Source organism: Typopeltis vanoorti, chromosome 24, assembly GCF_054136105.1.
Source record: "Typopeltis vanoorti isolate ZY-2024b chromosome 24, IOZ_Tvanoo_1.0, whole genome shotgun sequence".
Classification (NCBI taxonomy): Eukaryota; Metazoa; Arthropoda; class Arachnida; order Uropygi; family Thelyphonidae; genus Typopeltis; species Typopeltis vanoorti.
The window spans coordinates 57,370,821-57,395,052 of NC_143572.1; the positions used below are offsets into that span (position 1 = coordinate 57,370,821).

The 24,232-nt window shown below is 34.3% G+C and overlaps 1 protein-coding gene across 1 annotated transcript in view; it reads left to right on the forward strand.

Moving 5' to 3' along the window:
• Positions 1-24,232, forward strand: part of Ziz (dedicator of cytokinesis protein Ziz) — an 826,359-nt gene that overhangs the window by 775,505 nt on the left and 26,622 nt on the right. The window contains exons 48-49 of the mRNA XM_090414187.1: positions 2,404-2,594; positions 13,415-13,515. Of these exons, the coding sequence (XP_090270313.1) occupies positions 2,404-2,594; positions 13,415-13,515 (292 nt within the window). The remainder of the gene's footprint in view (positions 1-2,403; positions 2,595-13,414; positions 13,516-24,232) is intronic.

Consider the following 24,232-nt stretch of genomic DNA (forward strand, 5'->3'; position numbering starts at 1 on the left):
GTTTTCAAGCTCATGGGCCACATTCAACTTTTATTTTTAATAATCATGCTGCAAGCGTTAATTAGGAGAAAATAGTGAGTGAAAAATATACTTAAGTTATCAACTTTTATTATATCAATCTTAGGGCATGAAAATTATTATCATGTAAAAACAAAGTAATAAGGTTTATGCATCACAATATGTGTGTCTCCCTGCTTAATGTGACTTTTGTGATTGTTTTCCCCTAGTCAGATTATCTATATCTACTTTATAACCTGAGGTGCAAATTCAAATCGAAGCATGCAAATGTTTATCAGTCAGTCGAGAAGAAAATTTAGTTTTCTAAAACTCATTGCAGAAAATGCTTTTTCGCAAATATATGTGCTTCTTTAATGTTTCATTGTGTTGTAATTCCAAAACTTCCATCTGTAGTTGGTTTGGTATGTCATCAATGTCGACATTAAAAGGGTTCAAAAATAATCGCATTTCGATGATATTTTTATGAAAATCCACAAATCTTGTTGAAAATTCCGTTTGTAAATCTTCAATGATACCATCAAAAGTTTCCTTTTGTGTTTGTCATCCAACTGTAGATGTAGATTTGCAACATATATAATGATGTAGATTTTCTTCCATCATATGTTTCTTCAACAGACATAGTTTGCCTTCAAAAGCTTTCATGTTAGAAAACTAGTAATTTACCTTGCTCCTGCAGGTTCAAATTAAGTCCGTTAAGGTATGTTGTAATATCTACCATAAATGCAAGAGACATAATCCATTTTTTATCAGATAGTTGTGTAACGTCCTTATACTCAACTGATTAATTATGACTACTTTGCTTCTTAAATATGTTTTGCTGAGCAATCAAAGAAGCTTCTAATTTATTAATGATTTTTTTCTTTCTAAGTTCAGAGTTCAAACCCTTGTATTGGCTTTCATGTTCATTCTTGTAATGATGTCTGATATTATATTCTTTCATGACAGCAACACTTTTATGACAAATTAGACAAAGGGGCTTACTCCCATTTTCAATAAAGAAGTACTTGCTATTCCATTCATTATTAAACCTTCTTCCTTTGTGTGCAATTTTGCGTTTTCTTGAGCCCATTTTTGAAATTATTTTTAACAAATATATGACGGACTAGGGAACGCGACTGCAAAAGTGCGCCAAAATCTCGGTTGTCATCGGATGAAGTCGCCTTTGTTATCTCCACTCATGATGACTGACACGGTTGACTCGTGCCAAGTTGCAGGGCGATATCAAGAAGTATTGGTATCAAATTATTTTTAATTTATTATTCATATTATAAAATGTATTATTTAAATAATTCAACATACGGGCCACATGCCATTTAAGTATGGCAAACCTTTTATAGGCTGCCAAAAATGCATGTTTGGGCTGCTGGTTGCCAACCCCTGATGTAGATGATGAGGGGTACCTACTCTCCAACTCCACCACTCTACCAACTGCAACTACCTTCATCATCTACACCAACACCATCTACCGCTGACCACCACCACTAGTATTTTCACAGGCAATCACAAATATCCATGCCTACAAGGGATTGGAACCCATAGCCTTTTGGCTGGAGAGCAGATACACTAACCACTCAGCCAAAGCTATTGTTAGAAACATGCACCAAGTAAATATTAAGTTTAACATTTATAAAGCACTTATTTTCTTGAGACAAAACTTTGCAAACAGTAGTATATCAGAAATAACACGGTAAACCTATCATTAAAAATTATCATGGATATTGACCAGTTTTTAAGGGGGGGGGGGAAATGATGCCATTTTAAATTACTTTTTTTGTTTGTTTGTTTGTTTCATTCATTGATTGTATAGAATGTTATATTTATTAATGTGCCATAAAAATGCTACTATTCTCTTTTTTTCTTTTGATGGGGCAAACTCAACTTTCTTGTTATGTAATTGAAATCTTTTTTAATATGTTTGCTTTTTTGAGGAGGCTATTATTAAAATATGTTACTTTTCTGAACTTTTAAAAAAAGAACCGTATGCAGATGTGATTTTCTAGGTTCTATTACTCAGACTTCCTCATGAGTGAAATGTAGTAAAGATGCTTTTGTTATCTGTCTCCCACTAAACAGTAGAAGAACAACATAATTCTTTGTAGTTATGATTGCTGTCATAGTTGTACGAATAATTGATAGGTTATTTGATATAACTCATAGTCTGAATCTAGCTATTGATTGTGATAAGGAATATGAATGTCAAGCTAAATATCAGTTTGAACAGTTTGACAAAATGATTATGTTTAGATCTTTTCAGATGTTTGATGTTTTTAGATGAATGAATTTAGTGATATTACAACTACTTTATTAATAGTATCAAAATCAGCAGTTATGTGTTAAACACCATTAATTATTATTTCAAGTAAACTGCATCATTATATTTTGTAGCACTCTATTCCTTTCCTTATGTGAAGAAACGAATTCCTGTATTTTCCAAAACTGTTCAAGTTCTGAGTCCAATTCAGGTGGCCATTGATGAAATGCAAGCAAGAGTATGTGAACTGCTAGAAGTTGTTGCCCTACAGCCAAATGATCTAAAGAAACTTCAGTTAAAACTTCAAGGAAGCATTAGTGTTCAGGTAGCTAATTTTGTGTTTATCATATATCTCATTACTTTTTAAATACAATTTTAATCTTCATTTGAGAATTGTAATGCAGACTGTTATAACAACTAAGCAAATGACCAAGCTAAAAACATGCCAAACAGCAATGAAAAGAAGTATGTTAAACATCAGATGGATAGAAAACATAGGAGCCCTAGAAACAAGACAGAAAACAAAAGTCAATAGCATCATTTGAACAGTAAAATTCCCAAAATGGAAAGGACACGTGAGAAAACAAGATGATACACAGGATAAACTCACCACTTACTGGATACCTAGAGAGGGTAGGCAGAAGACCAGATGGAGAGATGAACTTACTCTAACAGCAGGACCAACCTGGTCAAGAACAGCCTAAAATAGAGCCAAATGGAATAACATGGGGGGAGACATTAGCCCAGTAGTGGGATTCTAATTAATTAAGGCTGATAACAACAAATACAGGCTGTAAGTAGAGTGTAAATTATTATTATTATTGCTGGCCTGATTGAGTAGTTAGCATATCTGTTCTCCAACCAGCAAGCCACAAGTTCAAATCCTGCTGTGCGCATGGATGTTTGTGATTGTCTTTAGGTGGAAGATGAATTTCATCACCTGATATGAGACTACTACTCCACTTATTGGAGGTCTGAACTAGCTTAAAAAAGTTCTGTGTTTGGTCTTTAGAGCAGGATTTCTGGACCATGTAAAAATTAGTAAAAAAATACAGAAAAAAAATATAATCAATAAAAATGTAAAAAAAAATCCTTAGTCCATCCAGGGTACAAATGTACTATAAGTTTATTATTATTATTGCATCCTCCATGGAGTTGGCAGACTCATCATGGGAAGTTCATTCAACTGACAACATATTTATCATACTGAATCTTAAAATCCTTAACACTCCTTGCATCAACAACACATTCTGGTAATGCATTTCATTTATTAGCAATTCTCCATGTAAAAAATATACTCCTCACACTCCTCTTCACCACACTCTTACATAATTTTTAGGGATGATCTCTGGTTTTGCCCCTTTCTTGTGGGTGGAAGACATAAAAAAATTGTAATAGTTCTGTAGAGTCCCAGGTCTTATTGAACTTTTTTTCTCTTTAAAAGTGCTGTCAGTGCACTCATCACTCCCTGCATCAGCATTTCACTGGTTTGTTACCTGTTATGAGAAAAATCTCATCACTTTGCTCACCATATTTAATAATTTCCAGGAATGTCTTACTGTCTATCTCCTGTTTTTCCTGGAAAAATTTCCTTGTATCTGTCCTATAAAATTGCTTCACTAAATTATGTCTTGATTACATCATCTATTATCCACTTATTTATCCAAATCTGTAACCCACATTGCTTTAATCTATCACCTTTTTCATTATCATGTAGAGAAATAGTAACTTTCTTATCCCAGCTCATTAATGCTCTTGTCATCTCAATTATGTCCATGAACTTGGACTCTCTTTTCATTATCACGAAATTAGGCCCTTGTCTTCTCACTCTTCTAGAGTGTAGTTCCACTGGTATAATATAGTGTTATTCATCTTGATACAAAATACAAAACTCTAATATTTGATAACATCTGTAAGTCCACCTGAGAGTATTAGATAATACTCTCAGGCGGACTTACAAATGTTAAACATCAGTGTTGAAGGGGGTATTCTGAAAATTTTGTTGTTGTCGTGAGTGAGGTTCCCCCCAATTTTACCTCATCCATCCCATAGGACCAATTGAGGTTGTGCCCTCCAATGAGGGACTTCTAAGTATGCATTTTTGACTGTAGATCCGTGTGTGTTCACAGGGCCAGTTTGCCTTCTGAGGGATGAAAAACCCAAGTTTCCAGGAAAAAACCCTCTACCTCTATATGAGACTGGCTAACTCACCTTTAGTTGAAAGAGACCAGATAAAATTTCCTCATGTCATAGACTGGAATTGAGTCCAGGTCTTTCCGACCAAAGGGCTTCATCTATACCAACTGAGCTATGGAGGCTCGTATTCTCGAAAGTGCCACATGAAAGAAAGAAAAATGTTTTGTTTATTTACTCTACTAGTTTTGCATTCTTTGTAGCTTGCTTCTTCAGGACCATAAATATGTTACAGATGTAAATCATAGTAAACTAACAGCATTCCAATGATAAACAATATCAGAACCTAACAGTTGAATAATTAAACAGTTTAAACATACTAAACGGCCACACAGATAAAATACATCAAAAATATATGCTTCTAGTTGTTTAATAGAGACATGTATGTTAGACATACTATATTTTTTTAATAATGGCTTTGCACATATAAGAAAAAACTAAATAATATTTAAATTTCTTTTACATGTGTGAAGTTGTTATTCAAAAATATAATATATGCTTTGTATCCATATTGTTTCTATAATATTATTTATTATTATTAGTAGTAGTAACACCTCCAGGGAGTCCAAAGACTCATTGAAGGAGGGTACCTACTCTACAACTCTGTCTCCACCAACTACAACTACATCGATGCTATCTACCGCCCACTACCACCACCACCACCACCACCACCACTAGCATTTCTACAGACAATCACAAACATCCATGCCCACGGTAGGATTCGAACCCACATCCTTTTAGCTGGAGAGCAGATACGCTAACCACTCGGCCTGTTATGCTGACTTCAGTGGACACTTCGTATCCATGTAATTATGCAGATATATATACACAACAAGGCCAGTACTGTCGTTAATGTGATTTAAGAAAAGACCAAACATAGTTGAATATCATTTAAGAAAGAAGGCTAATGTGATTAATTTGATGTGCAAGAGAGTGGTGTGCAGTTGGCAGATATTTGAGAGTGAATTTGATCAATAAAAGGACTTGTGCATGACTAGTGGTTTGCATTTGAATGGTTTTTGAATTAAATGTTTGGAGAAAGTGTTGCTATGAAAGGAGTTGCAAAAATCAAAGAAAATTGAGGTATTAGGGAATGGTTGCAGGCAAGCATGTGTTCATTTACTCCTGGGACAAATGATTACACAATGTTGATACAGTTTGTCAGGTCTCAAACCAGAATGGGTTGATAATTACAGGATGCAAAGGTAGCTTTGGGCTCAAGGAGATATTTAAATTCATGTATATAAATGCCAGAAGCTTCAAGAATAAGGATAAGAAATTTTTTGCATTGGTTGATTCATCTTGGCCAAAAATATTGACATTAGTGGGACTTGGTTGAAAGAAGATGATCTAGTTATAAAGATAGAATGTAAGGCGTATTGTATTTTCAGGGAACATGGAGGGAATATAACAAGGGAGGGGCATTACTGATGATAGCTGAAGAATTGCAACCAACAAAAGTATATGTTAAAAATTAGAAATTCACCTCTATCTCACATGAAATAGCCTCAGATGGTTATCTGGTTTGAGATAGAGGCCAACAGAATAAAATATCATTCAATGCTATAGACCAACAGGTGCAGAGAAAGATTAGCACAATGGGTGCAGTCTGAGCAATTATTTTGAGGTAAATATGGGGACATAAATTGAAAAATGGAAAGGTTACATGGCAGTGTAGAAGTGGAATTAATATTGGTGTTGTTGGTGAATTACGTATCAAATTAGTGGATAGCAGATGCTGTAGCATTGATTGTGGATTATGTAGTGAATTAGTAGGTGGAAGATGCTATAGCATTGATAATAGATTATACAGTGTGTAGAGTTTCTCCCATCATGGGTCCCTGAACTCCATGGAGATGTCCCATAATGATAATTATGTATAGAATGTGAAATCATTGCAGATACTGGACTCTACTCTTTTGGAATGATTTCCAAACTCCAAGTGCTGTAACATTTGAAATTAGCTTAAATTGTTTAAACCGAAAGGAGTTTGTAAGACAGCTTGTTGCTCCATGCTATTAGGAGGTGATTTGGTTCAGCCCTGGGAGAAAAAAAAAACATTTTCCCACAGACTTAATAAAAACTTTACTTGGAGCCCAAGGATACTGAAGCAAGACTTTTGTGGTTATTTTCACTCAATGTCAGAGGTACATATAAGAGTCTTGCCTTACAGGAAGTGAGAATGGACAACAAAAGGATTTCACTTCATTCTAGTTCTTCTTTCATAACTTATTAATAACTTTGTTAGCTTGTGGTGATTATTCACTCTCTCTCTCTCTCTCTCTCTCTCTCTATGCCTTCTCTGTCATGCTGTCAAGCCATATATTTATGATTTTTCAGTTTTACTTAATAAATTATGCTATAGAAGAAATTATATTCTTGTTTTGATTCTTTGCTCAAGCATAAAGAAATGAAATTTGCACATAAAGTATTACTAGGAACTAATCCTTTCTTTTAGTGTTACACGGTGATCAGCATTCATTTTTGAAATTATGAATTCTACAACCGTGTTAAAATAACTCTTTTTATTATCCTAGCGTTTCAATCTTCATATCAAGATCATCATCTGGAGCATACATAAATATACAAAACAAGCTGCATTACATTTCAAACCGTAAGCTAGAGAAACAATGATTTGATGAAACAACTAGAGAAACAATGATCAAATCATTGTTTCTCTAGCTTACGGTTTGAAATGTAATACAGCTTGTCTTGTATATTTATGTATGCTCCAGATGATGATCTTGATATGAAGATCAAAACATCGGGATAATAAAAAGAGTTATATACTAGGAACTAAGCTACTTCTATATAGAGGCTGTTGTGTTCACATCATCTGCATCAGTATCCCATAATGGTTGTGGGGACATCCATGGAAACTGGGCAAAAGTGTGGTTAGTAAGGGTGTTAGAGCTGGGTTCTTTACTTTTAGAGTGGTGAATGAGTGGAATGGGCTGCCAGAGTCTGTGGTGGATGCTGTGATAGTGAATGAGTTTAAGACGAGGTATGATAGATACTGTTTGAATGTCGAATAGTTGTGATGAATATGATTTGGGGCCTCCCTCGATGAGTCTAAGGACTCCCTGGAGTTGCCTGTAATAATAATGCACAATATACTTCCTTTCAGACTTGCATATTGCTATGCATTATGGAAAATGATCATTATCCAGGCTGGTTACAACATTTCTTAAGCTGAGGCCCCATAATGCATAGCAGTATGCAAGTCCAAAAGGAATATGGGATACTGAAACAATTGATGTGAAGTCAACAGCCTCTGTATACAAGTAGCTTGGTCATAAAGATAATTCATGTGCAAACTCTGTTTTCTTATACTTAGATACTGGATTAAAACAAGAATATACTGTAATTTCTTCCCTAATATAAGTAAAAGGACAATTGAAACTAGATAAACGTATGGCTTGACAGCATGGCAGAGAACGTGGCTGGAGAAAGAGACAGAGAGAGAGAATAATCACTGTAGACTGTATGAAGTCATTAATAAGTTATGAAGGAAGAATGAGTCTCCGTAGCTCAGTCAGTATAGACAAAGCCCTTTGGTCGGAAAAACCTAGGTTCAGTTCCCATCCATGACGTGAGGAACCTTTATCTAGTCTCTTGCGACTGAAGGTGAAGTAACCAGTCTCATATGGAGGTGGAGGTTTTTTCCCTCCTGGTAACTCAGGTTTTTCATCCCTCAAAACAGGCAAAGCAGTCCTATGAACACACAAGGCTACAATCATAAATACTTACGACAAGGAAGGAAACGGGAAACCATCTTGCTTCATAATTATCTCCCTAGTAATCAGCTGCAACCCTCTCAAAGAGAGGAGGCCCACAGGATTAGGGGAAAGGAAGAATGAGTGAAATCATTAAAAGATAAAAATAAGAATGTAATTGAAGGGCATGATGGCTATGCATAGCATTTTGATAATCTTTTAGACAACATTCATTCTTGCGATATGACCTAATTGGGCAGAACTAACCAGTTTGTTAAAAACAGTTGGATATTGGTCTGTGAGGTTAAATTGACTATAAATAAATTAAAGTTTCATGAATCAGGTTGTGATGAAATTACTGCAGAGATATAAAAGGAGATTAATTTCAGAAACAGGTGGTTGCTTGTTTTGTGGATTCAAATAAAAGATTTCATATTGGTTGACAGGCATTATGACTACTTTATATGACAACTGTGAGACTTGTTAAAGTGAATAAAGGATGGTAAGTAGTTTAAAACAATGACTGGGGTAAGATTCCTGTTCATCCCAAAAGCATTTACTCTTGTAAATGCTTTTTGGGATGAACAGGACTTTGTAATGGAAGTTGACTAGAGACTGGAGTGGTCTAAGACCCTGAAGGGCATCTGATCTGTTGTATGTTGATGATTTATTCTTATCCATGAATAATGGGAAAGTGAACTTCTTTATTGCTGCAGTTGATGATGCTGGGAGTCAGCTAGATTTGATTATCAATATTAAGGAAACTAAGATAATGAAAAACATATGCTAAATGCAGTTTCTCTGTCTTCCTTTCAAGGACATTCTATAAAGGTCAGGAATAATCTCTGGTGTGTTCAAAATCTTATAAAAAGTGTAAGAAGACAGTGGGACAGCACTAAGATTTAAATTTAAGATTCATAATAGTCTCCCAAGATACTTCTTAAATGGATTGTGTTGGGTTTTAACTTACTTCAAAACAACTCACTTGCCTGGTAACATTAACTTTCCAACAACAGGTTGAGGATTTGAATCCTACTATGGGTGTTTATCAGTGTTCTTAGTTGAAAGATGAATTTCCTTGTCCAGTGTGAGATTCTTTACACTGTCCTGTGTAAGGAAAGTCTGTGATGGTTCAGCCATGTTGTCAGCATGCAGGACACTGACTTGGTATGCAAAATTATAGAGAAAGATCTGGAAGGTGTTAGATAAAGAGATAGTTTGTCTCATCCTGGGCATGGAAATGCCAAACTTCTCTTTAATAGAATTAAGGTATAGTAGTAGATGCAAAAGCAGATTCTCAGTAAATATGCATGTCACAGAAAAGCTCTTTGATCTTGTCAGCCCTCCATAATTACTGAGTGCATAAGCAGTATATATATTAAGTCCGTTTCTGTTTAATATTGTGATGGAGGTTGTGACGGAGGTGGTGAGAGAAGATGCGCCTTGGACAATGTTGTATGCAGATGACATCTTGCTGCCTGCAGATTCAACAGAAGAAGCGGGAACTAAACTGGAAAGATGGAGAAAAGTACTGGAAGTACTTTTCTCTATTTTTGAATGGAGGCATCAGTATTTGGAACAAACTCTTTTCTTGCACCTCTCAACCTTGAACCTGCCCTATTCTTCTAGTATTAAACCTACATCTCCAGGATGAAATACTCCAATAAAGTGTTCATTGAACAACTCCACTATGTCCTCTGCATCAGTCACTCTATTCCCATTTTTATCCCACAATCTCATTCTTCCACAATCATTTCTCCTCCTACTGGCCACATATCTAAAACATTCCCTAGGATTTTCTTTGGATCTTAGTTCCAGTCTCTTCTCATATTCCAGTTTTGCCTTTTTTACCATACTAGTCACTCTCCTGGCCTGCGTCTTATATTCTTCATGCATCTGCTCTCCACCCCCTCTCCTTATATCTGTTCCATAACTCCTTTTTCATCTGCAGTTCCTGTTTAATATTGTTTGTCATCCACTTTATACCAAATTGTTCTCTTCTTCACTCGTGGAATACAGCTTACTATTGCTGCTAACAAACATTCCTTCACAATTTCCCAAGCACTAATGATATCTCATCCTTCCAATTTTTCCCTCCATCAGGAACTGCCTCAAGTTGATATCTAAGACTATTATAATCACCCACCTTATAATTCCACATGCGTTCCCTTCTCTTTGATAATCCTGCATATCTATTCATCTTCCAACTCAAAACCACATGGTCAACTCTCTCCAACTGTGGGAAGAGGTGTCATCTCAGTTATAATCAGCTCTTTTGATGCTATGACCAAATCCAAAACTCTTGAACCTCTTGTTCCCTCTATTACATGTTGCCTAAGACATTTGTCTCTCAAGAATTCTAGAAATTCCATTCCCTTATTCTAAATGTATTTCCTCTTCCCAGCTGTAGTTAAAATCTCCCATAACAATCATTCTTCTTGCACTTGCCAAACTCAACTGCCTAAACATCAGTTACTCATCCTCTGTGCTCCTTGGCTTTTAACAAAAGCCCACTAAATATCCTGTATTGCCTACTTCTGCCTCAGACCATATGCTTTCAAAACCATTAGTGTCACTGCCTTCCAAAGCCTCCACTATTACAGGGACATAAGTCATCACTTATCACATCTCACACTAGACTTAATATATTTAATAGATGTATATAATATACAGGTATCCCTTACTTAACGTGGCAAAATTAATTGCGACAATCCCTTTATATATGCGGCAAGAATTTTAATTAACTTTAAATTTACGAAAATTCCACCAAATACGACATAATTGCTACAACCCATGGACATGGACGTCATTGCAATTTTCAAAGCCTGTTTTCTTAAAAAGAGATTCTCAAAGGCAGTAGAAACAACTGGAGGAAATGTGATTAGGTTCCAAGAATTTTGGAAAAATTTTAACATTAAGGAAGCAATGTTTGGGAAAACCTTTTGCAAAATGTGCTAATGACTTAGGTGGCTTTCAAAATTTTGTGACCAACATAGTTGAAGAAATCATTGCAAGTGGTGAAGACCTTGGTTTTGATGGTGTTGATGCAGATGATGTTAAAAAATTATTGGATTCAAATTCAAAAGATTTCAGTGACAACAATCTTCTTGAAACTGAACAACAATGTGCATATGAAAACAACGAACAAATGGAATGTGAAGATGAGGTTGCAAAGGAGATAACAATCAAAGAACTAGATGGAATATTTCACAGTTTAAAATCACTTAAGCAGCAAGTAATGGATATGGATCCAGATGTTAATTGAAGAATGCTTGTTTGCCGACGTCTAGAGAGTCATTTTGCTTGTTATTGTAGAATTTATGCTGATAGGAAAAAAACTAAAATTGATCAAATGACTCTTGATAGTGTTTTTGATAAAAAAAAAATTGCAGTAACTAATGTAGGTACAAGCATTTATTAAACATTTACTTTGCATTCATTTTTCATCTTTCCTAAAAGAGTACCATATAAAACTGATTATTAATACAGAAATCGATCATGAACGAATTGAATTTTTATCATTGATTATTATATTTGATTAACGTGATTTTGATATGCGGGAAAGATCAAGTGCATATGAAATTAATTATTATTACTATATTATTATTATTATTACTCAAGACCCCATGGAGTCAAAGACTCATCTGGGAGGTTCTTTTATCATATACACAGCTCATCATACCATGCTTTAAACACACTCATATTCTCTGCAGACACCACACTCTCAGGCAAGGCATTCCAATCATTCACAACTCTGCATGAAAAAAACTTGCTTCTCACTCCCCTACTCACACCATCTTTATACAGTTTCCAGGGATGACCTCTGGTTCTCCCTGATCTCCCACTATTTTCTGTAGTACATCTCCAGCATTGATCTTATAACAACTCCTTACTAACTTGTAGGTCTCTATCATATCTTCCCTCTTCCTCCTGTCCACCAGACTCTGCAAATTTCATCTTCTCAATCTTTCCTCATATTTGATATTCCAGAGGTTAGAAACTACCTTAGTCGGTTGCCTCTGGACCCTTTTCAACATCTCTTTGTCCTTCTGAAAACCAGTTGACCAAATCTGTGCACAATGTGGCCTAATCAAAGCTTTATACAATGGAACAAGAATCTCCCTATTTCTACAAGTCAGTGTCCTCCGCATCATTCCCAGAAGTCTTTGTGTTGTCTTTACAATTTTGGTATGTGTCCCCCTGAATTTCAGATCCTTATCCACTATCACCCCAAGAACTCTTATTTCCTCCACCTCCGACAATATATCCTGACCAAGTATAAATTCTGCATCCCAATCGCATTAATCAATGGATACCTCTATAATTGATATAAGACTCAGCACAAGTGTAACCAAACAAAGTTTGCTTACACTTGTGCTTTGCATTATGGGATACTAAGGTAAGTGATGTGAAGTCATTAGCCTCTATATGTGAGTTGCCCAGTCATGAAGTTACTTCATGCACAAACTTTGTTTGCTTACACTTGGATAAAGGATTAAACTAAGGATATAATTTCTTGGCATCGTTAGTTTATAGTATAACCAAGTGGAAAAACTTTCAACATTTATCTCTAATCCAGAGTATTTCAGTAATAAGGTGTGACACATTTTAGGTACAATGGAATATGGAAATATTACTTCAACCTTGGTATCACTTTTATGTCTGACTCCCACTGATGAGACCTCAATAATGGTCAAAACAGGTCTGGGTAGTGACCCTTCCCATAATGCATAGCATTATATATGTCTGTAAGGATATGCTCTTTGCATTATGGGATACTAAGGCAAGTGATGTGAAATCATTAGCCTCTATATACAAGTTGCCCCGTCCTGAAAATATTTCAGATGCAAACTTTGTTTGCTTAACCTTGGATAAAGGATTAAACTATGAATATAATTTCTTGGCATCTTTAATTTATAGTATAACCAAGGGAAAAAACTTTCAACATAATACTTTTATGGTTGCTTGTTTGCTGTAGTGAATCTACTTTATCATAAATACCACTGATGTTATTATTATTATTTCACTGTTATACTTACTTTCATTTATACTTTCACCCAGTACTGCTTGTGCAAAAGTATAATAATGAATGGGTTCACTTTAACAGTTAATTATAATGAAAGTTGGTTGTAGTCTATAAAATTATCATTTACAAGAATTGAAATACTGTCACTTATTATATATTCATAAGAAAATGGTTAAAACTGGCAAATTCGGTTTATTCTTATATTTCTAGGTTAATGCTGGGCCATTAGCATATGCAAATGTATTTTTAGAAGAAAATAAAGTTGATAAATACCCTCCTGAAATGGTAATGGAATTGAAAGCTGTATATAGGTAAGGTCCTTGAATGTTTTAATTTCAGAAACTAGCTTAGGTAATTTCCTGAATTTTCTTCTAAATAACCATCTTAATATAAAACATCAACTTCAGTCCTTGCCTCCCCTTATCCAACCTCCTTTAAACAGCATATATTCTTTAATATAATATGTGATTAGATTTAAGTTTCATCAGTAATGAAACCTGTTATTCATTTCATGTATTATGCTTCATTTAATATTTAAATACAAGATATAAGGTGCTGATATTTTAATGTATAGATATGTTAATTTTGCAAATGAAAGGATTGAAGCCTCTGAACCTTAAGTGATACCATAGTCATCGCTTAAAAATCAAAGCTAAATAACTTGCAAGAGACTTCTATATAAAAGTAGATGAAAAGAGGTTGCTGGCATTTGAAATGAGGTGCTATAGATGACTCCTACAGGTACCATACACTTATCACATCATAAATTTTGAAGTAAGACAAAGAATCAGTTCATTCGCCAGTCCAAGAGATAATATCATAACTAAGATTTGAAGGAAACAACTTATGTGGTTTAGTGATATCAGCAGATCAAATGGCATACCAATGCAAGTTCTTGAAGGACTTATTCCAAGAACTCAAAAGAGAGACAAACCTATTATGAACTGTATAAACAATTTTTAAAAGTTGGATAGGTGCTTCACTTACTTAGAGAGCCAAAAGCAAAATGTCAACCAAGGACTAAGTGGAAGATTTGTGTAAGGAATATATTGTTTTTTTGTATAGAGAGTTGTGAATGATTGGAATGCATTGCCTGAGACCATGGTGTCTGCAGAGAATTTGATTATGTTTAAGGCACAATATGATAAGCTGTTTGTATGACAAAAGGGACCTCCTAGATGAGTCTGTGACTCCATTGTGCCTTAGGATAATAATAATAATAATAATATTTTCTAATATCTATTGTATGGTCCTTTGGGGACTATGTGAAGAAATTCTCATAGTGCCAAGTGAAACAACAGAATTTTCAGCTGAATGCTTTGTTCATTTTGTTTTGTAAAATATTTGATGTAACAACTGAGAATTGTATTTAACTGTCAGAGAGTGAAAGATATATATTTTATTGAGCTCGCGCTGTGCAATTCCTAGAATGGCTATGTAATTATTTATATGTAGTATGTAGAATAGTAGAAATCAATTTACTAATTTTAATTCTATAAGGAATGTCAGACTTTCTTAGAGAGATATAGTGAAGTACTAAGAATTTGTATCTATTTTAGGTATATTTATGTTTACAGTAAATGATTTAATTTTTTATATATACTAGAGCTTTATTCTTTGAATACACAAGTTGATCCTTGAAGCAATACACTGGTGTGGATATGAATCTGAAACATTCTAACTAACTAAAATAAAATTACCCTATTTTTCACCTTATAGGACATGTGTTTTTGTACATAAAATTTATCTGAAAATTAGGATGCATCCCATAAGTTGAATGTGTCTAAACTGGTGTGTCTTATACACCAATGTGTTTTTTATGTATGCTCAGTTACGGTGCATCATCACTTGTCAGTAATGCATGATCAGCTTGAATAGTTGCATGGTCGTTAACAGTAATGCATTTAAACTAGTAATCAATACATTATTATATTTAATTTTTTTTATAACCCATGGATTCTATGAAGCACAGACATAACTATATGATTGCATTTAAGCATAGTGTGATTGATTATGCAAAAAGGAATGGAGGTAGGGCAGCAAAGCAGCACTTATAGAAAAAAATTGTACAAACTTGGAAGAAACAAGAGCAGCAATTAATAGAAGCAAATTCTAAAAAACACAATTTCTGCATAAAACTAGCAAAAACGCCAGAAATTGAAAATGAGTTAAAAACTTGGATAATGGATTAAAAAAAATCGGGTTGCTGTGTATCTACGAAAGTAATTATTCAACAAGCAAAATTATTGGCAAATAATTTTGCCAATAATATCATCGATACATTATCAAATATTATGGAGACAACTACTGTGTTAGAGCAAACTTTAGTTTAATATAAACCAAAATGAACACTCGATGATTCAACCTTCATACCAAGGTCATCATCTGGAGAATACACATGTATATTCCAAAAACAAGCTGCACTACAATCTGTATGGTTTGCTAAAGTTACTGACCAACCATTACACAATTATTGGCCTGACCTCTGGTGAGGGGAAAAAAAAAAACTTTACTACATCAAAGCTAGAGTCCTATTATTATTATCTATTAGGTTACAAAATTAAATTGGGCTGGAGAGCAACATGTTTATAATTATATATATATAAAACTATGTGATTATACATATAAATTTCAACCAATTGGTATGGAATAGTTTCCAACAAAAGCTGAAAATTGCTTAAAGCCCTAAAGTATGCTGGAAACTAAGTAGGCTGAATATGTGCCATCCAAATTCTTGGAATTTTTATGCCACCATTATGGTTGAGATTAGGGTAGTTAATCAGAATTTCACAGGCTTCTTTAAATTTTCTTTCATACCAGGTTTTTGTATGGTGTAAAGAGCAGGTACTTTTCCAATCAGTTTGGTGTAGAGTGTTGAAAGTATGATCTGAGAGGCCTGCTTCACCAAAATTGTTATATTTAATGTGTCTTTCGTGTTCTTTTTTTACGTTTCACCAATATAAAGTAAGTTACAGGTGCAGTAGATGCAATAAACTCCAGGATGTGCCAATAGGAGGAGAGGATCCTTAGAGGAGTTGAATATGTTTTTTAATTTTATAGGTGGTTTAAAAGTGGCATTAAGATTATAATGGTGTAGGATTCTATTGATATTTTCTGATAACCCTTTAATGTATGGGAAGGCTATGGTTTTACTGTAATCTATATTCTTTTTTGATGAAGTTTTATGAAGAACTTTGTTAATAGTATTTTTGTTATAGCCATTATTTATAAATGTGTTGTTGCTAATATGCTTAAATTCTTGTTTAAGAACTTGTTGATTAGAGCAAATTGTTATAGCTCTGTTTTTAAGGGTGTGTCGTGATGTTCTATTTTCATGTTGTGTTCTAATTTACCATCTAGTTTCAAGTCACTCTTATAAATAAAATAACTAATTGCGAATTGATCACCGATCCAAAAGTAGGGAAATTTATAATTATACTGCGCCACCCTATTTTAGATTAGTCTATATAAAATAGTAGGATCAATTCTTAATTAAGTTAGCAGTCTTCTCATTAGGCCGAATCATTTATTATTATTCTACTTGGGGCACCCGCAAGATTCGAATTTTTTATGAACGGTGCAATAAAAGGGAGTTCAGGCAAACACAATATTTAGATTAACAAAATAAAACATTTAATATACGATATATAGCAAATACATTAATACATCTTGCTAAGTCACTCATTCCAATTCAATGTTCTAAACTTTAACATACAATTCACTGCTTCAAAATTATAAATTTTCTTAATTCAAGTTAATAAAACAAAACTTCTCATTTGATCAGTCTGCACACATCTATCAGTTGTACTTAATGTTTAAATTCACAGCAGGCACTAATCAAGGTAGTCATTATTCCAAGCAATCTTATTTCGGACCTTGAACTTCGAAGATACGCTATAGTTAATGTTAGAATAAACAAACATGTATGACTACTCTTACCAGATACAATCTTCAATACATCAATTTATTGCAAGCACACTTATGAATTAACTTATTTGAGCTAGCGGAACACATTAAATAAAATTCTCCAACGCTTTAACTGAACTACTGTTAATCGCGCTTCACTACTCTAAAAAAACAGCGATAAGGTACTAATATCCTTCCTTGTTTACTTTCCTGCAACTAGTTAAATTCATTATAATTCTTCTCAGGGCAACATAGAATTAAGACGTAATCCTAAATTAACTGGAACTAATCAGAATTTCCCATTGAATGCCCAGTTCTTTATTTATCCGATTACGACATCAATTTTCCTCTATAACAACAGCTGATTTCACTTGCAGCTGAGTATAAGATTCACTACGTTTCTTGCTTACTTCTAAACACTATGCTCTTGAATTTCTGCCCTAAAGAATTTACAATTTTCTTTCACTTCCTTGCTTATATCCTACTTCAGGCTCCGCAAAACTCTTCCCTTTTCTTTCTATAAAATTCTTATTGCCTCCCTTTCTCCTTTCTGGTTCCAAGGTCACGCACTCTTCGACTCATGCTTGTTTATTTCATGCGTCTCCATGACAACGCATGAACGTAAATATTTCGCTAATGTAATACAACGCTCTACTCTTACATAAGTGATTACATAACATTAAATTTTCACAAATAAGAATAAACAGAATATTTGAGCTACTTAATCAGCTTTTTCATTACGTATAGAATTAATTATAATAATACTTTTCGTTACATCATATACATATCTAGAGCAGATGGGGTTGTGGATTGGAGACTGGCTATCTGATAGGTATCAACAAGTTGTGTATGGGGGTGCAATATCCAGGAAAAGGAAAGTCACTAGTGGAGTGCCTCAGGGATCTGTTTTAGGGCCATTACTATTTAACTTGTATATTAATGATATTGGCGAAGATTTGGATGGAGATATTCAGTTGTTTGCAGATGATGCAAAGTTGGGACGAACCATAAAGAGTAGTGAAGATGTTGTGGCCTTGCAAGAAGACTTGAATAAATTGAGTGATTGGGCAAGCAAATGGGGATGCGAGTTCAATGTTGCAAAATGTAAGGTTTTAAAATTTGGAAAACAAAGATGGGATGCAGAATTTTTGCTTGGTGAGAATATATTGTTGGAAGTAGAGGAAATAAGAGATCTGGGAGTGATAGTGGATAAGGATCTAAAATTTAGGGGACACATCGCCAGAATTGTGAAGACAACACAAAGACTTCTGGGAATGATGAGGAAGACACTGACATGTAGAAGTAGGGAGATTCTTGTTCCATTGTATAAGGCTTTGATTAGGCCACACATGGACTATTGTGCTCAGATTTGGTCACCTGGTTTTCAGAAGGATGAAGAAATGCTGGAAAGGGTGCAAAGGCGACTGACTAAGGTAGTTTCTGACCTCTGGAATGTCGAGTATGAGGAAAGATTGAAAAGATGTAATTTGCAGAGTCTAGTGGAGAGAAAGAAGAGGGGAGATATGATAGAGACCTACAAGTTGGTAAGGGGTTGTTATAGGATCAATGGTGGAGAAGTTCTACAGAGAATAGTGGGAGATCAGGGGAGAACCAGAGGTCATACCTGGAAACTGTATAAAGAGGGTGTGAGTAGGGGAGTGAGAGGCAGGTTTTTTTCGTGCAGAGTTGTGAGTGATTGGAATGCCTTGCCTGAGAGTGTGGTGTCTGCAAGGAGTTTGAATGTGTTTAAGACCCGGTATGATGAGATGTGTGTGAGATAAAAGGACCTCCTAGATGAGTCTTTGACTCCATGAGGTCTTGTTTTAATAATAATAATAATAATAATAATAATAATAATAATAATATATTTTAGTTATCGTAAATTCTACAGATATTATTGTTTAATAAATTAATAGTAGGTTAAGTTTAGAATAAATATTTAAATAGTAATCCTAAATTAAGGAATAATAAATAATTTTTATACAAATCATGATTAATACATAATAAGCAATGTTAAATGTGAATGAAAAAAATAAATTACACAACATAGTTTCATTCACAATTTAACAGGTGTTAATGACGCCAAATTTTTGCGACGGGTGGTGATATGAGTTAGCATGTATATATTGACCAGTATGTGTCGGTTTGTGGTAAACCATGAAGGATAGGCTGCCTGAGGGAAGATACGTGACCAGTGTATCCAAGAACGAGAGCAAGTTCTGATTTTCAATTTCAATAGTAAATTGTATGTGTTCATGTTGTTTGTTCAGGTGGCTAAGGAATGTGTTTAAAGTTTTTTCGACCATGTGGCCAGATAACGAAAACATCATCAACGTATCTAAGCCACACTGTAGGTTTTAGAGTAAAGTAATCAAGAGCACTTTGCTCAAAATCTTCCATATAAAAGTTAACAATTGGGGGGGGATAGCGGTGAGCCCATGGCCATATGTTCTTTTTGTAGGTAAAATTTATTTTGCCACACAAAGTAACCAGAACGTAGTACATGGACAAAGAAGGCCATAATGCCGGGCAGAAATTTGTTCTGTTGGAGAAGAATTGTGTCACTGATTATTACATTTGTGAAAAGGGCAGAAATGTCAAACTGACTAATAAATCACCTTTGCTAAGCATTATGTTTTTAATTTTGCTTATAAAGTGTTGTGTGTTCTTTATATAGGAGGGGGAATGACATACCAACTCCTTGAGTGTTGATACTAATTTCTTGGCTAGGTGATAATTAGAGCTGTCTATTCCTTCAACTATCGGCCGAAGTGGAATGTTTTGTTTGTGTACTTTAGGAACACTATATATTCTGGGAGAATTTTGCATTCAAATTTTGCTGTTGTTTTAAAATATGAAATTTGACCTTAAGTTTTTCTTTATTACTTTCTAGAATATATTTAGCAAATTGTCAGTGATTCTTTTAAGCACACATTCAAAATATCTGGATTCATATAACTAGAGAGTTCTGATTGTAAATTTTAAACCTGATTTTGAGTCATCACTAGATTTTTGCGGGCTGTTTGAATTTGCTCTCTAAGTACTGCTTTCTCTGTGAATGCATAGATATGAAATGCTTTAGTGGAAGTAAATTTCGTTTTCAGCTTGATGCAATTAGGAATAAGATTACTGTCTCTGCATCTCTTTAAAAAGGCCAGCCAATTGATCAAAAGGGAAACATGTATCTTTAGCTTACTGATTGCAATGCTTGTGGGTATCATCTCCATGGATGATGAGACTCCTTTCTTTCATGCTTACACAGTGATCAGAATACATTATCAAAAATTATGGAGACAACTATCATGTTAGAGCAAAACTTTAGTTTAATCTAAACCAAAATGAACACTTGACATTTCAACCTTCATATCAATGTCATCATTTGGAGCATGCACATATATACAAGAAACAAGCTGCACTACAATCTACATGGTTGGCTAAAGTTACTGACCAACCGTTACAGTGGTTGGTCAAAATTGATTTTGCATGGTCACCATCATGGTGCTTTAGATTTATGAATAGAAATGGTTTATGCATGCACGCAAAAATGTCACAAAAAATGCCACATGAATTCGAAAATAAAATTGTTGAGTTTTACAGATTCATTATAAATTCTAGAAAACAAGACAGTTTTGGGTTTTCGCAGATAGCTAATATGAATGAAGTGCCTCTTACTTTTGATGTGCCCTCAAACAAGACTGTTGGCTCCAAAGGTTAAAAAAATATATATATATTATTGTTTTGTTGTGCTGTGCTGTTTTTCTTTTAAAAATTAAAAAAAGGGGCAAAGTTGGCATCTTTTTAATTTTTAAAGAAAAAGAATGCCCAATGACAAGCTTCCAAAAGGAGCTGACATTCATATTCGCCCAGTAAGATGGATGGATGAGGAAGGATAAAGTTTTGGATAAAGAAGGTGTGGTCCAGATATCCTGACAGTTTATGTCAGAAACCTGCTTTATTAGTATGGGATCAGTTTAGATGCCATAAAACTGAAACTCTTAAGAATGAACTCGGCAAAATGAACACAAAAATAGCTGTAATCCCAGGAGGGCTCACCTCCATGCTTCAACCTTTAGATGTATCAATAAACTAATCATTTCAAGGATTTAGAAAGGATAAATGGGTCAATTGCATGTAATCTCCAACAGGTAGGAGAAAGAAGGCTACAATTTCACAGGTGTGAAAATTGGGTAAAGAGTTCATGGAATGTGAAGTTAAACCCAAAATTATCAAATCTTTTTAAAAGTGTGCCATTAGTAATTTTCTTGACAGTACAGAGGATGACTTATTATTTCAAGACAGCAATGACTTGGTTTCTGATGAAGAATCAAGTTCAGAAAATTTAAAGAGTGAAGATGAATAAAGATTTGAAAAGAAGATTAAAAATTTATAAAAATTATTTGTTTATATTATTATATAATATATATATTATTATGTTACATTTTTTAATGATTTGATGATTTTTTAGGAATAATTGTTTTTTTATCTAATAAATGGATAATACATTTTTTAATGATTTGATGATTTTTTAGGAATAATTGTTTTTTTATCTAATAAATGGATAATACATGTATTAAAATTTAAAATAAAAAAAAATTCATATTCACATGAAAAATTTTATGCATAATTTGTTCATCTTATACTGCAAAGAATTTTTTTCCCAAAAAAAATTCGACATGAAAAATGTTATGCATCCAATACAACAGTGCATTTTATAAATCGAAAAATATAGTATATGTGATATACATTGTTATCTTACTCCTCAGCTGATTTTAATATATATATTGGATATAGGTGGGGAATAACATAGTGGGAGCAATCAAGCTTCAAATATAACATTATCATATAACAAAAACTAATTTCTCATCAATTCCACATTAATGTGGAATTTACATAACACTGTAAAAAGTGAACCTAAAAGTAAAATGATTTTGAGATTTTTACACCATCAATATGATACAAGTATTGAGGAAAATAGGAAGAAAATGAGACATCCAAGAGAGAATGAGATAGAAACTATATGTGTGACAACTTGAAATGTAAGAACAATGTTGAGAGCTGGTAAATTAGAGAACTTGAAGAAAGAAATAAAGAGGAATAAATTGGATGTGGTTGGTCTAAGTGAAGTTAGATGGGAAGATATAGGAGATTTCGAAAGTGATGGTTATAGAATTATATATTCCTGTAGAACACGGGGTGAAAAATGGAGTAGCATTTGTGTTGAATGAAAAGGTTAAAAATTCAGTAGAAAAAATGATACATAAAAGTGACAGGGTGATTATGATTAAACTGAAAGCAAAGCCTGTGGACATAATGATTATACAGATATATATGCCCACAAGTGACTATGATGAAAATGAAGTAGAAGAGATATATAATCAAATAGAAGAGATAATGGAAGAAGACAGAACTAAAAGGTGTACCATCTGGATGGGAGACTGGAATGCAGTGGTAGGTGAAAAGGTAGAGAAGGAAATAACAGGAAGATATGACCTTGGAAAAAGGAATGAGAGAGGTGAAAGACTTGTAGAGTTTTGTAAAAGACATAAACTAATCATTGGTAATACTTAGTTTAAACTTCCAAAGAGAAGAAGATATACATGAAAAATGTCAGGAGATATCGCAAGATACCAGATTGATTATATGTTAATACAAAACAGGTACAGAAACAGTGTAAAAAGGATATCAACATATCCAGGAGCTGATATTGACTCAGACCATAATTTGCTTGTTATGGAATTAAGAATAAGATTTAAGAAAATAAACAAAGGTAAAAGCAAGAAAAGGTGGAACCTAGAAAAACTCAAAAGAGATGCAGGTAAGAAATTCAGAGAAGAACTGGAGAATAAAATAAGAAACAAAGAGGATATATCTGAAGAAACTATTGATGTTAATGCAAAATGGAATCAACTGAAAAACTTAATATGTGAAACAGCTGCTGAAGAGATAGGTTTTGTGGAAGGGAAAAGAATTAAGAAGCCATGGATTACTCCATGGCTTCTTAATTCTGATTCTGAATAAATGAAATGATAAGAAAAATGGAGGAAAGGAGAAGATGGAAAAATGTAAACACTGAAGAGGGAAGAAGAAAATACAAAATATTAAATAATGAACTGAGAAGAGAAACTGATAAAGCAAGAGAGGAATGGTTAAAAGCAGAATGCAAAGAAATTGAAGAAATGGTTAAAAGGGGGCGATATGATAAAATGTTTGAAAAAGCAAAAGAAATAGCGAAAGTTGGACGCATGTTAGTCCGAAAGTACGGAAACAAAGAAAGATATGTGAGAGTGAGAAGAATGATAGTGAAAGTTGGACGTATGTTGGACCGAAAGTACGGAAACAAAGAAGGATGAATGAGAGGGAAAGTGAGAAGAGGGGGTCGAGAGTTAGAAAGTTAGAAAGATTTAATGATAGAGTGAATGTGTCGCGAGGTTCAGAAGGTGAATTGGATTGGATGAAGCAAGAAATGAAATGGATGCGGAATGAAATTGAGAGAATTCAGGTCAAAACTATTAAAATAAATCATGATGGCATGAAAGAGATAACAAAAGATGAGCGAGTGGCGTTGTATGGCGACTCCATTATTAAAGGTGTGCTAGAGGATAAAATGCACAAGGTATGTTTTCCAGGCGGTAAAATGAGTAGAGTGATTGAGGCATTGAATATGAGGCGGGAACGAGCAAAAGAGTTAATTGTATTAATTGGTACGAATGATTTGAGAGAGAACAAAGAGCATGTCAAAATGAATGTCAGGAGACTGCTTGGAAAGATAAAGGAGAATAGTGTGACAGGAAGGGTGGTCAGTGTGTGTTGCCTAGGTATGATTGTGGTGAAATGAGGCGGAGAGCAAGGATTATGAATGATATTCTGGCTGAAATGTGTGAGGAGATGGGAGTAGAGTTTGTTAATGTGTGGAATGAGTTTGAGGGACGAAGTGAGCTGTATGGGAGCGATGGACTGCATTTGAGTGGTTATGGTGTGAGTCGCTTGGAGAGACTGCTGCTGGAAGGTAGAGAAGTGAATAGAGAGAATGAATCAGATCGAGAGGGGAGTGATGTGGAAGAGCAGGAGAGTAAGACAGGAGAGATTGAAGGAGTGGAAATGAATGTGGAAGTGAGTGGTATG